Source organism: Jaculus jaculus, chromosome 3 (genome assembly GCF_020740685.1).
Source record: "Jaculus jaculus isolate mJacJac1 chromosome 3, mJacJac1.mat.Y.cur, whole genome shotgun sequence".
NCBI classification, from domain to species: domain Eukaryota; kingdom Metazoa; phylum Chordata; class Mammalia; order Rodentia; family Dipodidae; genus Jaculus; species Jaculus jaculus.
The window spans coordinates 64,711,597-64,730,034 of NC_059104.1; the positions used below are offsets into that span (position 1 = coordinate 64,711,597).

The following is an 18,438-nucleotide window of genomic DNA, read 5'->3' on the forward strand; positions in this document are numbered from 1 at the left end:
TCTTCTCCTTCTTGTGCAGCATTTGAAAGGTGTGATAGAAATACTTGCTAGTGTTGAGCTCTCAGAAGCATCTTATTTTCTGCTTTGGTAATGTAGCAGACAGCTTCTGGTCACTAAGATGAACTTCTAGACCAGGCACAGTTATGGAGGAAGGGATTTATGGAAAACAAAGAGGAAGTTCCTTAATGGCAGAAGGGTTTTTTTTTTTTTTTGTGGGGGGTTGGTGTTTTGTTGTTGTTGTTTTCGAGGTAGGGTGTCACTCTGGCTCAGGCTGACCTGGAATTCACTATGGAGTCTCAGGATGGCCTCGAACTCACGGCGATCCTCCTACCTCTGCCTCCCAGGCGTGGTGGCGCATGCCTTTAATCCCAGCACCTGGGAGGCAGAGGTAGGAGGATCGTCGTGAGTTCAAGGCCATCCTGAGACTCCATAGTGAATTCCAGGTCAGGCTGAGCCAGAGTGACACCCTACCTCAAAAAACTAACTAACTAACTAACTAACTAACTAACTAACCAACCATCCATCCATCCATCTATCTATCTTATTGGTTGACTGATTTTCAAGCAGAGAGAGGAGAGGCAGGGTGAATGGATGGACCAAAACCTCTATCCATTGCAGACAAACTCCAGATGCATGCATCATATTGTGCATCTCGCTTTATGTGGGCACTGGGGAATCAAACCTGGGTCATTAGGCCTTGCAGGCAAGTTCCTTAACTGCTAAGCCATCTTTCCAGCTCTAGGAGGTTTTTTGATAGTCATAGCCTCTCTATTTAGCCTTAGAACAGTGGAAGCTTCCCTCTAAGGTCTGTGACCTTCCAAGCCATAGGCTTCTGACTTTTCTCAGTGCCAGCAATGAATTCCTTCCAACTGAGCAGGCCTCATATCCAGTGAGAGAGACATTGATTGTCTTCATAACTTGTGTTCAGCTATTGCACCAGTGGGTACTCCTTTCCTGCCTGGTTAATTTTGTAGCTTGTAGGATCCACTGCATGTTCACACTGTTGATGACTTTTAACCCCCAGCAGCTTACATAGCACTTTCCAGCACTATGAAAGATAGCCAGCAGGGAGCTGGCCTCCATCTCAGTACGAGCTTGATTTCTCAGTGTCCTGGGACTGCAGCCTGTGCTATCTTCAGCAGTAGGGTCTTACCATCTACTTCTGGTGGGCAGGTAACCAAGTATTTTTTCAGTGCTCTGCATTGTCTGAGAGGCCTCATGGCCCTTCCTGACCAACAGCTAACTTTGGTGGGAGGGTGACCCATCTCTAGCCCTGGAATTTACCTGCAGCCATTGTTTTCAAAACAGTAGCCCTGGATTAGTGCAAGTGTGACCTGTGTGAGACTGTGCTTGAGCTACCAGATGTGCAGAGTAACCTCCCTCCATACACTGACAACGCTGAAGATGACAGGCTCCTGGTGCACTGCCCACCGATCCTCACTTCGCTGCCTCCCACTAGCAACTGTGGATTATTTGTTTGTTTAAGAGAGAGAAAGAGGCAGACACAGAGCGAGTAAGTTTGGGTGCACCAGGGCTTCCTGCCACTGCAAGTGAATTCCAGACGCGTGTGCCACTTAGTGCATCAGGACTTACATGGGCACTGGGGTCCGTAGGCTTTGCAGGCAAGCACCTTAACCACTGAACTATCTCTTCATCCCTGGATTTTGTTGTTGTTGTTTGTTTTGTTTTTTCTTTCTCCCCCTACTCCAAGGTAGGGTCTCACTCTGGCCTAGGCTGACATGGAACCAACTGTGTAGTCTCAGAGTGGTCAAGAACTCATGGTGATACTTCTACCTCTGCCTCCCAAGTGTTGGGATTAAAGGCATGTGCCACCACACCCAGCTTGTTTTGTTTTTTCAAGGTAGGATCTCACCCTAGCAGAAGCTAACCTGGAACTCTGTAACTCCAGGCTGGCCTCAAACTCAACAGCTATCTCTTCTTACCCTGCTTCCCAAGTGCTGGGATTAAAGGCATGCACCAACCATATCTGGCCAGCAACAATGGATTTTTAAAACCTTTTTCTAAGAGGTGGCAGAAAAAAATACAAAAGCCACAGGAATAGAAAGAGTCTTTACAATCTGTCCAAATACAAAGTGACCTTGATAGTCATGACCTCAGGGTGGCTGATGCTACACAAGGCCTGTATAGTGGGAGGGGGAAAAAATCACATCAAAATAAAAGAGAGAGCGCTGGAGAGATGGATTAGTGGTTAAGCATTGCCCATGAGGCCTAAGGACCCCAGTTCGAGGCTCGATTCCCCAGAACCCACATAAGCCAGATGCACAAAGGTGGCACATGCATCTGGAGTTCGTTTACAGTGGCAGGAGGCCCTGGCGCGCCCATTCTTTCTCTCTGCCTCTTTCTCTGCCTGGTGCTCTCAAATAAATAAATAAATAAATAAAAATAAACAAAAAAAAATAGAAGAGAGAGTAGTTGGACAGAAGGAGGAATTCATTGGAGGGGGTGTTAGGAGGGGGAAAAAGGAAGGTGGTGGGAGGGGGTTATGATCATGGAATATTTTTATATTTATGGAAGTTGGTAATAAAAAAGTTTATAAAAGAAAATACAGAGGCTAGAGAGATGGCTTAGTGCTTAAGGCATTTGCCTGCAAAGTTTAAAGACCCAGGTTTGATTCCTCATTACCCAAGTAAGCCAGATACACAAAGTGGCACATGTATCTGGAACTTGTTTGCAGTGGCTAGAGGCCCTGGCACACCCATTTGTTTCTCTCTCTCTCTCCATCTGTCTCATTCTGTCTTTAAAACAAATAAAATATCTTTAAAAGGAAAATACAAACCAGTTTAGTTTTGCATTAAAAAATAACACAAAACTAGTGCTGGAGAGATGGCTTAGTAGTTAAGGCATTTGCCTGCAAAGCAAAAGGACCTAGGTTTGATTCTCCAGAACCCATGTAAGCCAGATGCACAAGGTGGCTGTTGCAGTCAGGTTCACATTGCTGGTAGAAATCACCCAACCAAGAGCAGCTTGTGGGGGAAAAAAGAGGTTTATTTTGGCTTACTGGCTCAAGGGGGAAGCTCCAGGATAGCAGAGGAAAACAGTGGCATGAGCAGAGGGTGGACACCACCTCCTGGCCAGCATCAGGCAGCTAACAGGAACAGGAGGGTGTGCCAAACACTGGCAAGAGGACACTGGCTATAATACCCATAAGCTTGCCCCCAACAGTACACTTCCTCCAGGAGGCATTAGTTCCCAAATCTCCATCAGCTGGGAACCTAGCATTCAGAACACCTAAGTTTATAGGGGACATCTGAATCAAACCACCACGTGCATCTGGTACATGCATTTGGAGTTCATTTGTAGTGGCTAGAGGCCTGGAGTTCCCATTCTCTATCTGCCTCCCACCCCTCAAATAAATAAAAATAAAATTAAAAAAGAAAAAACTAAAAATGAAAACCTTTTTTTCTCCTTGTTCTTTATTATTATTATTATTTAAAAAAACTCCACCTCAAAATTTGGTTCTGGGTTTTAGTTTTTGTTTTAAGAAAATCAAGCATTTCTTTCTTAAACTGTGTAGTTTCCTCTGTGTCGTTGAAAACAGTGACGGCACAGCTGAGAGCAGTGGCTGGCACACCTGCAGCCCGAGCGCTTGGCCGATAGAAGTAGAAGGATCAGGAAAATAAGGCCAGCTTTGGCTGATGAGTGAGTTCAGGCCAGTCTGCACTGTGAGAGCCTGTATCAAAATAACACAAAAGTAGATGCTGTCATAAGAAATTTCCATTTCTTTCACCATAACTAAAAGCATTCCTGAATCTTTTTATAGGTCTGCTTTGGCAGCAAATGAGAGAGGAGTACTGTACTAAGTCTTCTAAAGCTGTTCCTTCATTTTACTCTGAATCTTGGCAGTTAGGCAAAATAATCAAATCTTTGTTATCATTTAAGGAAATTCCTCCCTCCCACTAGCTACTACTCTTTATTCCTAGACCACTTTTCATTTAATCCCCACACCTTTACTCAACTAACTTTGTCCTAGGAAGCATTCCCTGGCCATACTAAATTTTAGAAACCAAGCACTTAGCTGGGCCTGGTGGCACATGCCTTTAATCCCGCCACTTGGGAGGCAGGTAGGAGCATTGCTATGAGTTTGAGGCCAGCCTGAGACTACAGAGTGAATTCCAGGTCAGGCTGGGCTAGAGTGAGACCCTACCTCAAAAAAATACGTAAATAAATAAATAATTTAAAAAAAAAAAAAAACAAGCACTTTGACCTTCCAAGCTCTTCCATGCTGCTCCAGGAAGTCTAGGGGTTTCCTGTGCATTGAAGACAAGCATTTTATCCACCTAGCAAGCGAGTCAGGCTGAAAACTAAGTCATCCCTGGTTCCTTGTTTGTGTCCCCCTCACCCATTAGCAAATCTTCTTGCTTTTTTTTGTCTTTTCTTCAAAGCATATTGTGAAACAAACCAGTTATCAGTTTTCTAGTTCATACCCCCTACTAGACACATATAGTTCTGTTTTGTTAAAGTAATTCAGGTCATGTATCTCCTGACTTAAAACTTCCCAATGTCTGCCTGTTCACATGAAATCCAAACTCTTTTCTCTAGCTTTTGCTAAGCATTTTCTGCATACCATATACTGTGCTGGGTGCCGTGCCTGTATAAAGTGATATAATCTGTGCTGTTAGGTTGAAAGTATTGTAGCCTCATCTTACAAGCAATAATGTTAACCCCGGAAGGCTGAGTAACTTAGGCAAGTCACTTAGCTAGTAAATGGCAAAGTTGGGATTCAGAGACAGAAAATATGACTCTAATGCCAGCATTCTGACACCTTTATGTCATTCAACTTTATCTTGTTATTTTGTTTACTTTGCTATAGCCACACTGCTGTTTTATCCTTCAAACCCTTGTTCTCCACATAAGATTTTTCTCTATGTAGAGCATTCTTTTGAATTATTGCATAGCCACTGTCATCTCATTTAAGTCCATCCAAATGTCTTGTCAGGGACTTGCCTAACCACTGTCTTTCAAAATGCTCTCCTTCCCACATACTGATCCTAGTTTTGTAGCAGCGCTTGGTCTGAACTGGGCTTCTTCCTTTTCATGTGTGTTTCTTTGAAGTATTTACTCGTTAAGAGTTTGTGGGGTGGGACTGGAGAGATGATTTTGCAATTGAGACTTGCCTGTGAAGCCTAAGGACTCATGTTCAAATCTCCAAATCCCATGTAAGCCAGATGCACAAAGGGGAGGCACGCACAAGTTTGCACATGCCCACTAGGTGGCGCAAGTGTCTGTAGTTCAATTGCAGTGGCTGAGGCCTTGGCACACCAATTCTCTCTGTCTTTGCTATTCTCTCTTTCTCTCACTCACTCTCTCTAAAAATGACAAAAAAGTTTGTGGGATGGATAGATGAATGTTGACTCTGCTGAAGGTTGGCTAGTAATTAAGTCTAGGATATAGACTTGAATTAGACTCCTGGACTTATATCCCAGATCTGCTGTTTAGTTGTGTTGACTTGGGAAGTCACTTAACCTTTCTGTATCATGGTTTCCTTCTCAGTAAAAGAGAAAATGAGAACACTGCCTAGTAGAGTTGTCAGAATTAAATAAATTATTGAAAGTAAATCTCTGTGTGTGTGTGTGTGTGTGTGTGTGTGTGTGTGTGTGTCTGCATATGTGTGTGTGCTTATGCATGAGTGTGCACATATGTGGGACAACCAGAAGACAGTTGTAGCAGACAGCTTCAGGTTCGCTGAGATAACCTTCCAGGCCAGGTACAGTTATGGAGGAAGGGATTTATTGAAGCTTACAGATCCATAAAGTTCCATAATGGCACAAGAATCTGGCCTAATTTCCCAGAACCAAGCAGAGGGAGAGGAAGCACCAGCCAAAAGCCACACAGCATGGCACACTTCAGGAACTCCAGCTAGGCACACTTTGCGTATCTTTAGATTGAAATTTTAAACCCATGCTTGGCGTGATGACTCAGGCCTTTAATCCCAGCACTTGGGAGGTAGAAGTAGGAGGATTACCTTGAGTTCAAGGCCACCCTGAGACTATATAGTGAATTTCAGGTCAGCCTGAGCTAAAGTGAAATCCTACCTCGAAAAACCAAAAAAAAAATCTGAAACCCACCACCACATCTTAAGATCCACCCAGTGACACTACCCCCAACCAGGTGGCTGCAGATGCAAACTACAAACTATACAAACTAAAAACAAAAACAACACTGAATATATTGGGGGCCATCTATTCAAACCACCACAACAATCTCAGTCCTCTTCCTATACTCTCACTTTTTTTGAGACAGGATCTCTCATTGGCCTGTAGATTACTAATTGGGCTAGACAGGCTGGTTGTTGAGTCCTGGGGATTCACCAGTCTCTCCTTTCCTGGGAGTACAGGTGCATGCCACCAAGCCTGGCATTTTTACATGGGACTTATGTCCTCATATTTACAAAGGCAAACATTTTATTGACTTAGTTGTCTGTCTCCCTCACCTCTGTGAATCTCTTTAAATAGCACACAAGAACTCAAAATGTGTCATCACTTTATTTTTAAGTTTGTTACTATGGATAAATGGCATACTGAAAATACTCCTAGAAGAATTAAATTTTTAGGTCCTACTCCAGATCACTTGAATAACCATATCTGAGAAAATGGCCCAGGAATCTTTGTTGTTCTGGTTTTTTGGTTTTTTTTTTTTTGCTTGTATGTTTTAAGACGTGATCTCATGTAACCAGAATTGGCCTTGAACTCTCTGTGTAGCCGAGGATGACCTTGAATTCCTGATATTCCTGTCTCCACCTCCAGAGTTTTGGGGTTACAGGTGTGCACCACCATGCTTGGCATCATGCTTCCCTTCTCTTTGCTTTCTTCTTCTCTCTCAATTTTAATCTCAGCGAGTCTCAGAAACATCCAGTTCAGAACTGGACAGTAGATTTTTGGTATCATGGCTATTGTAGTTACCTTCTCATTGCTGGCACAAATCACCCAACCAAAAGCAGCACATGGGAAGAAAGGGTTTGTTTTGGCTTGCAGTCTTGAGGGGAAGCTCCATGATGGCAGGGGAAAGGGTGGCATGAGCAGAAGCTGGATGTCACCTCTGCCACAGCCGGTAGAAAACAGCAGCAGGAGAGTGAACCAACTCACACCCGCAAGCTAGTTAATAAACTTCAAGGGTCGCCCCCTGCAATACACTTCCTCCAGCAAGGCTCCACCTTCCAAATTGCCATCCGCTGAGAACCAAACATTCAAAATATGTGAGCTTATGGAGGACATCTAATTTGAACCACCATAATTACTAAGGATTAACATAGACAATTATATCTACGTGGCATCATTCATTGACAGTATGCAATCCAGGCATGGTAGCACATGCCTATAATCCCAGCACTTGGGAGGCAGAGATAGGATTACTGTGAGTTCTAGGCCAGCCTGAGATTGCATAGTTCCAGGTCAGCCTGGGCTAGAGTGAGAAAGTGAGACCCTACCTCAAAAAAAGGGGGGGGGCTGTAAGGATGGCTTAGCATTTAAGGTATTTGCTTGCAAGGCCAAAGGACCCAGGTTCAATTCCCCAGGACCTACATTAGCCAGATGCACAAGGGGGCACATGTGTCTGGAGTTCATTTGCAGTGGCTAGAGGCCCTGGAGCACCCATTCTCATTCATTCTCTCTCTCTCTCTCCCTCTCCTCCTCCCTCCCTCCCTCTCTTCCTCCCTCTTTCTATGTCAAATTAATTAATTAATTAAATTAAAAAAAAAATGCCAGGCATAGTGGCACACACCTTTAATCCCAGCACTTGGGAAGCTGAGGTAGATGGATTGCCATGAGTTCAAGGCTACCCTGAGATTATGTAGTAAATCCCATGTTAGCCTGGGCTTGAGCAAGACCCTACCTGGAAAATTTAAAAAAAAAAAAAAAAGACACTGCAGTCATTTGAGTTATTTGTGTTGTAGTGAAGCCCCTTCTCTTCTCCCTAGTCCCCATCACAGTGCTGTCTCATTGCCTTGTCTTTATCTCTGCTAGCAAGAATAAAACTTAGAGTGACTGATTTTGTTTCTTCCTCAAAATTCAGCCAAAAAGAAAAACTCAGAAATATGGTGATGCTAGTAAAGTCAAAAGAAAAAGTAGTTCTTAGAAACCAGAGTGAATCATTTTGGTCTTTGATACAATAAAGAGTGGCCAGTTTGTTGTTTGGTTAGATGTAAACATCATCTATCTTATGCTACCTATATGGGGAAAAACCATGTAAATCAGTTTTGGCAAGCATACCAGCCAATGCAAAAACTTCATGTTATCAAAGAAAGAATCCAAAGACTCCCCAAGGCTTAAAAAGCAATGGTATACGACATGATGCCCGCCTTCCTGGGGTTAGAAAAGCTACTCTACACTAAGTAGGGACGAGTGAAATGAAAAGTCCCTAGAAAATGATAGGCTGTCAATGCTTTGAATTTCAGAAAGTAAAATTTAAAAACCGTTTGCTAAGAGGCTCAGTGACATCGGTGTGGCTAGTTATGATTCATACAACCAATCTCTTCCAGTTGCAGGGCCAGCTCTGCCCCCTAACTATAAAAGCAGTAGTTCTGATTCATCAGACAGCGACGAAGACAGTAGTTCTTTGTCTGGAGAAGGGAGTCAAGAATCTGAGGATGACACTGGTCCAACTGCAAGGTAAGTCTTCAGGCTTCAACCTTTCATTCACCTGGCTGCAACTCGTGCTGGGAACGTGTTACATTTGGATTTACGCATTACAGGGAAGAGTCGTTTTTTATGGCATCTTATCATAAACTGTATCCTCTATAGAGAAGCCTATTCTAGTAGTTTGTAGCTGTAGAGATACCTATAATTCCATTTTTTAAAAGTTAATTAACTAGTTAATTAATTTTATGGCTCTTACAAGCAAACCTAGGGCCTCAAGCACATTTGGCAAGTGATCTAAATATATATCACCAGCCTAGTAAAATTCAACCATAGAGCTGGAGAGATGGTTCAGTGGTCAAAACACTTGCCTGAAAAGCCTAAGGACCTGAGTTCAATTTCTGAGTACCCACATAAAACCAGATGCACAAGGTGCACATACATCTGGAGTTGGTTTGCAGTGGTTAGAGGCACTGGTGCTCCCATTGTCTCTCTCTGTTGGGCATGGTGGTGCACACCTTTAATCCCAGTACTTGGGACACCGACATAGGAAAATAGCTGTGAGCTAGCCTGAGACTACATTGTGAATTCCAGGTTAGTTTGGGCTAGAGCGAGACTCTAATGTTGTAAAGCAAACAAACAAAAAAATTAAATATAAAAGGTTTTCTTCAGGCTGAGGAGATAGCTCGGAGGGTAATGACCCTTGCTGCGTAACCATGAGAATCTGAGTTCAGACCCCCAGCACCCATGTAAAATGTTGGGTGTGGTGGTGTGCTCCTATAAACCCAGCACTGAGGAGATGGAGACAAAAGGATCCCCAGGTTGTCTGGCCAGCTTGTATCCCTTAATCAGTGAGCTCCAAGTTCAGTCAGAGACCTTATCTCAAAATAAGGTAGCAAGTGACTGGGAAAGACACCTGACTTTGACCTCTGGCTTCCTTGTGCACACACCTACCATGTATACCTATCTATATACATTCATACCACACACACATACAAATGCAAAAAAATGAAAAAGGTTTTTTTTCTTAATGTTTTATTGAAATGAACAAATATTCTAAGAAAATCATGGAATTTCTTTTTTTAAATTGATATACAACTGCAGCCAAATAAGCCTGCTGGGTTCCTTCCCTCATGGCTTCCTGGTGTGCAATATCTGCTGACAACAGCCTCCTTGGGAGTGTATATAATCTATTGCTTGTACAAGTGGCCCTAAGTGACCTTGGAGACTGATTTCTGGTGGATGTCCATATTTCTGATCTCATGCTGTTTCCAATCTAGGCTCCAGGCAGGTATGCAGGGTGCTTTTGGGAAGCCTCAGGGCATAGTGGCCAGGGTTCATACTGGTCAGCTTATCATGTCCATCTGCACCAAGCTGCAAAATAAAGAGCATGTGATTGAGGCACTGCACAGAGTCAAATTCAGGTTTCCTGGCCACCAGAAGATCTGTATGTCAAAGAAGTGGGGCTTCACCAAGTTCAGTGCGGTGACTTTGAAGACATGGTAGCCAAGAAGAGGCTCATGCCTGATGGCTGTGTGGTCACATACTTCCCCAGTCATGGTCCCCTGGACAAGTGGCGGGCGCTGCACTCATAAGAGCTTCCACTGCTCATGCCTGACCAACCACGCTCACTCAATAAATCTCACAATCCAAAAAAAAAAAAAAAAAAAGTTCTGTTGAAATAAATGAATGATTTCCTTTTAATCTAACCTTACCCACCACAAGGTCATGTAGGTAAGTTGAGTATTTATTATGGAACAACAGGCTTTGAGATGCTTTTTAAAAACTTAGGAAGCAGAAAAAGCAACTTACAGCCCTTCCTTAATGAGAATAAGAGCTAGACTTGTACATTTCACTGAGAACCATCTTGAGAATATTATTCAAGGTTTATTTAAAGGAATCTTGAATACTACAAAGTACAGAATACTGGTATATTACTACTATAAAAAAGTAACCAAGCCATGCATGGGAGTGCACACCTTTAATCCTAGCACTCGGGAGGCAGAGGTGGGAAGATTGCTGTGAGTTCAAGGCCAACCTGGGACTACAGAGTGAGTTCTAGGTCAGCCTGGGTTAGAATGAGACCCTACCTTGAAAACAAAACAAAAAACAGTAACCAGGCTAGAGATTGCTTAGTGGTTAAGCACTTGCTTGTGAAGCCTAAGGACCCTGGTTCAAGGCTCGATTCCCCAGGACCCATGTTAGCCAGATGCACAAGGGCGGGCACATGCATCTATTTGCAGTGGCTGGAGGCCCTGGCATGCCCATTCTCTCTCTCTCTATCTGCCTCTTTCTCTCTGTCACTCTCAAATAAATGAACAACCAAAAAAAAAAAAAAAAAAAAAACAGTAACCAAGGACTGGCAAGATTGCTCAGTGGATAAAGTGCTTGCTGTGCATTGAGGAAATTCTGGGTGGGCTTGTAATGCCAGCACTTAGGAGGCAGACCACAGATTCCTAGGGCAAGCTGGCTGTCTGGATTAGCCAACTCAATGAGCTCTGGATTTAAGTGAGAAACTGTGTCTCAGTAAAATAAAGAGGAAGACCAAGACACTTGACATCAACCCCTGACCTACACACACACACATGCATGCACACCCACACAAACATGCACCCACACACATACAAATATGCGTGTACACACCACACACATATGCACACACCCAAAAGAAGTATAGAGTCCATTTTTATTTTGGTGAGATCAATTGCCTTTTTAAGTTTTTTTGAGTTAGTGTCTCACTGTAGTCCAGGCTTTCCTGGAATGCACTGTGTAGTCCCAGGGTGGCCTCAATCTTGTGGTGATCTTTCTACCTCTGCCTCTTGAGTGCTGGGATTAAAAGCATGCACCCAGCTAGATCAATTTCTTGTTTTGCTGTTTATATAATCTACTTAAAGTTAGTCTTTCCTTTAAAAGTGACAGTTTCTTTTTCTTTTGTGATGTCAACATATGAATAAAGCTATGCTATTATCTTTTCAGGAAGCAAAGAAGAAATAAAGAGAGTGATGACGATGATGATGATGGGTTTTTTGGGCCAGCCCTTCCTCCTGGATTTAAAAAGCAGGATGATTCTCCTCCAAGGTGATAATGTGGAATATCTCAGCCAATCCTTTAAAATGCACGGTGTTATGTACTAGGGTGCCAAAGCAAGTAGACGAGATGGCTGTCGCTTTTTATGTATAAAACAGTGTTCACTTAGAATATACCTGCCAAGTTAAGGTGCTTCCCTACAAAGCCAAAGGACCCAGGTTTGATTCCCCAGGACCCACGTTGGCCAGATGCACCAGGGGGGTAGTTCGTTTGCAGTGGCTGGAAGCCCTAGTGTGCCCATTCTCTCTCTCTCTCTCTCTCTCTCTCTCTCTCTCTCTCTCTCTCTCTGCCTCTTTCCCTCTCTCAAATAAATAAATAAATATTAAAAAAAAAATAAGAATATACCTGCCAAGTCCTAAGGTCCATGTAATTCAACTCCTTTTAGATACAGGTCAACCAACCTACTATCATTTTTGAGTAGTCCACAAACTAACATCATTTTTACATTTTTTAAAGAGTAGTTACAGAAATAAACAGGAATATTTTGCAGGAACACAAATGTGACTTTCAAAACCTAAAATTTATGATATAAAAAAGTTGCTGACCTCTGAGATACAAGATTGCTTCCAAGAAAACACACTGCAGGTGGAGCATCCCTAACCTGAACATCTGAAATCCAAAAGGTTCCAAACTCTTAAAACTTTTGAGTTCCATCAACAGGATATCAAAGTGTGCTGGCTCAGTATACATAAACCTGTGTCATGCACAAAATTATCCTAGTTACCGTGTGAAAATGCCTTGAGGTTATGTGCATGAGTATGAAAAATGAATTTCATGTTTACACTTTGCCACCTTCCCCAAGGTATCATATTATGCATATGTAAATATTCCAAAACCTGGCATTTTAAATACTCCTGGACCTGAGCATTTTGGATGAGGAATACTCAACCTTTAGATCTAGAATCGTTTTCTTGCTTGAAAATTATATTGTTGGCAATGTGTGAGATAAATTGTAACATACATTGGATTCAAAAACCTCTAATAAAACCATAGTGTCATGCCATGAATAGATTTCCCATGTCTTATAATTTTTTTCTTATGATTTTTATATGCCATGAATTTTATCTGCACAAAACTCAAGGCCATCATATTGAGCTATAAATTTATATATACCTCTTGTAAGAATTCTATTCAGGAAAAAAAAAAAAACCACCTGAACTATTCTTCCTTTGAGCTTATAAATGACAGCTAGTTGGGTCTTTCTAACAGTGCCAAACTTCTCCTTCTTTCATATACATGAACCTAAACTAGAAATTATTAAGGGGTCCTGATCAGAACCCAGACAGTGTGACCAGCTTTGACTGCCAAGAAGCCTGACCACGAGGCTCCAAACCCACACACTGCCACCAGGAACCAAGCCAAGGGCTTCAGTGCCATCTGCATTGTAGTACTGGCTAGAGACAGCTATGGTGAAAAGTTGGTGCAAAAGTAACAGTGGACCACCTGAAAGTATGAAAGGAAAATACTTTTATTTTTCCCTCAATAAAGTAAGGCTCAGTATTCAGGCATTTCTGTCTTTTGCACTGAAGACAGCCCTGTGACAATCAGCAGTGGTGCAGTTCAAAAGGACAGGAAGCACTAGGAAGATGGCTCAGAGGACCTGAGCTTGATTCCCGAGATTGGAGGTAGAGAGGGGAGTGTCCCTGGGGCTTGCTTGCCAGCCCATTTAGCATCCAATTGGCAAGATCTAGTCCACTGAGAAACCCTGTCTCAAGAAAAAAAAACCAATGCTTGAGGTACAACACCTAAGGTTGTCCTCTGGCAACGCACACACACACTCCCCCCTCAAGCCCCAATCCCAAGAATGTACAAGAACATGAACTTTGACATCAGAGTCCAGGGCTTAAACTGCCCAACCACTTACTGGGTATGTTGACCTTTCTATTGATGTTGCAAAATGCATAGTGGCTTATATTGACAAGGGTTGTTTAAGGGAAACAAAGAGATGTAGTAACTGAAATGTAATTAAACAGCACGTCTCTTTCCATCATGGGCCTCAGTGAGCTAGATGATTCTTTACGTTTCCACATCATTATTGGATTATTAGCAAGGCTAGTATATAGATTTGCTTGTAACCAACGAGTTTTGAACTCTGCCTATGTGCCTGCTACATATGCCCTTAGAAGGATGCGTTTTCTATTTAAGTAGTCGTGACTGATTATAATGCTCAAAGTAGGCCAGCTAAGAGACAAAACAGAAAAAGATCTTCATAAATCAGTGTCAAAAAGATAGAAAGTTCTTGGTTTCGTATGTAACTGACTAAAAAATAGAAAATTAAAATGGAAAAATTAAGTTTGTAGAAGACATATAGTAGAAAAACATTGATAGTTAAATTCTGATTCTCAACATTTGTTACTATCTGACTTTATTCTTGTGAGCTTTTATTCTGAAAACAGATTTTTAAAGTCAAGGAGAATGATAAAGGTGCATTTTATTTTTCAGGCCTATAATAGGTCCTGCATTACCACCTGGTTTCATTAAATCTACACAGAAAAATGACAAAGGCAGAGAGAACCCAGGACGACTGTCATCACATTTCAACTCTGAGGTTTGTAAGTTTTTCATTTACTGAATGTGATCTTAAACCCAGAATGTTAGTGCTGACTATAATCATATGACTCATGAAATACAACAGTGTGTCCTTTCTGCATAACGTGAGATTAGAGCACAGGTGGAGGAAGTAAAGAACTGTCCTCAAGCTCTCTTACAGGTGTGAGCATTTCGCACTCCTTATCCTTGAATAATGGCTTTAAAGTGTTACGAAAAGCTTAGGGGATCATTGTCTTTTGACCTGAAGGAGAGAAAACTAAGGAGCTTTTATGTTTTTTATTTTATTTTTGACATTTTTATACATGTATATAATGTAGTTTGATCATTACCTTCTCTTGTCCCCCAACTTACCTCCCTTCCACTAAACCCTTTCTTTGTCCCAGCTAGGCCCTCTTCTGTTTCTGTGTCTTTTCCCCCTTGTGCATATGTGAGACTCGTTGAAATTAATGAGGGTTTCCTGCATGAGCGTGAGTGGGAGATTATTTACCAGAGCTTGCGGCCACAGTGCTGCAAAATACCTCTCCCCTCCCCCACAACAATTACCTGCCAATAACTCTGAGGAGCTTTCTAATAGTAGTGGCTTGTGCCTTGAAATTAACTCCCTCCCAAAACTTTTTTATGTGTATCATAGATGCATTGGTGGGTAAGTGATCTTTATGAAATGATAGATCAAATAATGTCAAAATCCCAAATATGAGGGCTGGAAAGATTGTTTAGTGGTTAAGACATTTGCTTGCAAAGCCAAAGGACCCAGGTTTTATGCCCCAGGACCCACATAAGCAAGAAACACAAAGTGAGTGGTGCATGCATCTGGAGTTCATTCACAGTGACTGAAGACCCTTGCATGCCCATTCTCTCTCACACGCTCTTTATATATGTGTGTGTGTGTGTGTGTGTATATGTGTGTGTGTGTGTATGTATATATATATGCATACACGGGACTTCCGGTTAAGATGGCAGCGTAGGTACCACGCCAAAGCAGCTTAGGTGGGAAAAAAGACCAAAAAAACTCAGCAAAATACACACTTTTACTAAAAAGTGAGGTGTATAGGAAATTGAAGCGGCAGCGGAGAAGTAGAAGAGTTCCAGAGCGTCCAGAGCCCACACAGGCGGGAAAAGTGGCTCCGGCAGCTCGGCCAACCGTCCCGGCCGCGGCGCACCAGAAAGCCACCAGACTCGGCTCGAGCTGCAGAAAAAGCCAGGTGCGGGCGCTTCCCCTCACACCGCGCTCTCTGCAACTCGGGAAATGTGAGGGGAGAGCGGCAGCAAGCAGTGGAGGAGCAGACCACGAGGTAGAAGCACACATGGAGCAGCGAGAGAACCAGAGTAGCCGCGGCTCCCTCCCCTCCCCCACTGCCTGAGCCCAGCTCCGACGAACAGAGCAGCGGCCTGGCACCCGGCCATGCCAACAGCGGGACCCAAGCAGGAGCAGAGTTCGGTAGCAACATCAGCAGCTCCAGCACCAGTAACAGCGGCCCCACCAGCAACAGCGCCAGACTTGGCAGCAGCAGGTTCAGGGGGAGCAGTGGCAGTGGACACAGCAGCAGCAGCTTCAGCAGCAGTGGTGGCTCCAGCAGTGGCAGCTACAGCAGCAGCAGAGGCAGCAGCAGCGGTGGGTCCACCAGCAACACCTTCAGCAGCAGTACCCAGCAGGGGCAGCCTGAGCAGCAGCATTTCCAGCAGCAGGGGTGCTGATCTGCAGGGCCACACTTGCCAGGCTCGGTGTGCCCCGCAGGAAAAGCAAGTGCCCAGCTCCAGAAATCAGAACAGCAGCCCGACGACCCAGGTAGCAACTTGACTGAGACCAAACTCATCCAAGGTAACGGGGATTGCACCAGGGAAGGGTCTCACTTGGTCGCAAGCTGACTTGGATCCCTCAACAGACCAGAAATCTTAACCTCTTTGTTGATAGAGGATCTGGTCGTTATAATAACTACTCTTCCATACATACTTGGGGCTGTTTTTGATTGAATGTGTACAGTGTTTAGTTAAATTTTAGAATCTACCTGTATTTTATTCCACTCAGCCTGCTTGAATACTCCTATAGCAGGGAAACTCAACCCCTAAGAACATCTTTGTAGATACTCTGAGAGTCTTAAGAGCCACACCTAACACCTTAAGGTCCTACCCTGAAAATATATTACATCAAATCAATTGATACAGCTAAGAATACACAGCTAGCTAGAAAATCCAAGCATTAACTTAATCCAAGATGCAAAAATATATACATTATAACACAAGAAACACTAAAAAGCAAGACGATATAAACCCACCTAAAAGTATTAATGCATCAGAAATGTCCTCCAGTGAGAAAGAGTTAGAGGAAATGCCTGAGAAAGAGTTCAAAAGAATGATTGTAAATATGTTCAAAGAAGTCAGAGAACAAATCAAAGGAGTCAAAGAGGAACTTAAAGAGGAAATCAAAGGAATCAAAGAAGATGCAGGACACCAATTTCATGAAATAAAGAAGGCAATACAAGACATAAATAAGGAAATAGAAATAATAAAGAAAAACCAGTCAGAATTACTAGCAATGAAGAACACAGTTAATGAAATAAAAAACTCTGTAGAAAATCTCACCAGTAGGATGGATGAGGGAGAGGACAGAATATCTAAGCTAGAACACCAGTGGCAGACCTAATGCAGTCCAACAAAGAGAAAGACAAACTTATAGAAAAGTATGAGTGGGAATTTCAAGATATTCGGGACACTATGAAAAGATCCAATATAAGAATCCAGGGTATAGTAGAAGGAGAAGAACTCCACTCCAGAGGCATAGTAGGCGTCTTCAACAAAATCATAGAAGAAAATTTCCCCCAAATTGGGAAAGAGGTGCCAATGCAGATACAGGAAGCCTTTAGAACCCCAGCCAGACAAAACCCAGAAAGAACCTCTCCTCACCATATTATAATCAAACTTCCAAACACACACACCAAAGAAAAAATATTGAAAGCAGTTAGAGAGAAAAATCAAGTTACCTACAAAAGCAAGCCCATCAGGATTACAGCAGATTATTCAACACAAACTTTTAAAGCCAGAAGGGCTTGGAGTGATATATTCCAAGTTCTGAAAGATAACAACTGTCAACCAAGGCTACTTTATCCTGCAAAGTTATCCATTCAAATAGATGGAGAAATAAAGACATTCCATGACAAAAGCAGGTTAAAGGAGTATTTGAAGACAAAACCAGCTCTACAGAAAATACTTGATAGAATCCTCCATGCTGAACAAAAGGAAAAGCACACATATAAGGAACCTAGAAAAAACAAGCTATACTCAAATACCAGTTAACAGAAGAGAGCACAGGTAGAACCAGAAACACACACACACACACAAAAATGGCAAACAAAAATACACACCTTTCAATAATATCTCTTAATATCAACGGCCTCAATGCCCCAACAAAAAGACATAGATTTGCAGACTGGGTTAAAAAGCAGGATCCTACAATTTGTTGTCTCCAAGAAACTCACCTTTCTACAAAGGATAGACATTATCTTAGGGTGAAAGGTTGGAAGACGGTGTTTCAAGCAAATGGGCCTAGAAAACAAGCAGGGGTTGCTATCCTAATATCGGACAGGGTAGACTTTAGTCCGACGTTAGTCAAGAAAGATAAAGAAGGTCACTTTATATTGATTAAGGGCACACTCCAAAGGAGGACATTACAATCCTAAACATATATGCACCTAACATGGGGGCTCCCAAATTCGTCAAACAAACAGTATTAGAACTAAGGGCACAGATAACACCAAACACTGGTGGTGGGTGACTTTAACACCCCACTCTCATCAATTGACAGGTCATCCCGGGAAAGAATAAACAGAGAGGCATCTGGACTAAATGAGGTCATAGAAGGAATGGACTTAACAGATATATATAGGACATTTCATCCAAAGGCTGCAGAATATACATTCTTTTCTGCAGCACATGGAACATTCTCTAAAATAGACCATATATTAAGAAACAAAGCAAATCTTAACAAATTCAGGAAAATTGAAATAATTCCTTGCACTCTATCTGACCACAATGGAACTAAGCTACAAATCAGTAGCAAGAAAGGCTATAGAGCATACACAAAATCATTGAAACTAAACAATACACTACTAAATGATGAATGGGTCAATGAAGAAATCAAAAAGGAAATCAAAAAATTTATAGAGTCAAATGAAAATGAGAACACAACATACCAAAATCTCTGGGACACAATGAA

General features: G+C 42.4%; 1 protein-coding gene and 1 non-coding gene across 2 annotated transcripts in view; both read left to right on the forward strand.

Annotated features, from left to right (window-relative positions):
• The window catches only part of Gpalpp1 (GPALPP motifs containing 1), a 44,751-nt gene that overhangs the window by 4,112 nt on the left and 22,201 nt on the right, over positions 1–18,438 (forward strand). Inside the window, exons 2-4 of the mRNA XM_045146507.1 lie at positions 8,495–8,624; positions 11,568–11,669; positions 14,121–14,226. Of these exons, the coding sequence (XP_045002442.1) occupies positions 8,495–8,624; positions 11,568–11,669; positions 14,121–14,226 (338 nt within the window). The remainder of the gene's footprint in view (positions 1–8,494; positions 8,625–11,567; positions 11,670–14,120; positions 14,227–18,438) is intronic.
• LOC123459928 lies at positions 9,690–9,824 on the forward strand. Its single transcript, XR_006636663.1, has one exon. It is a non-coding gene; the product is annotated as a small nucleolar RNA SNORA70 (small nucleolar RNA).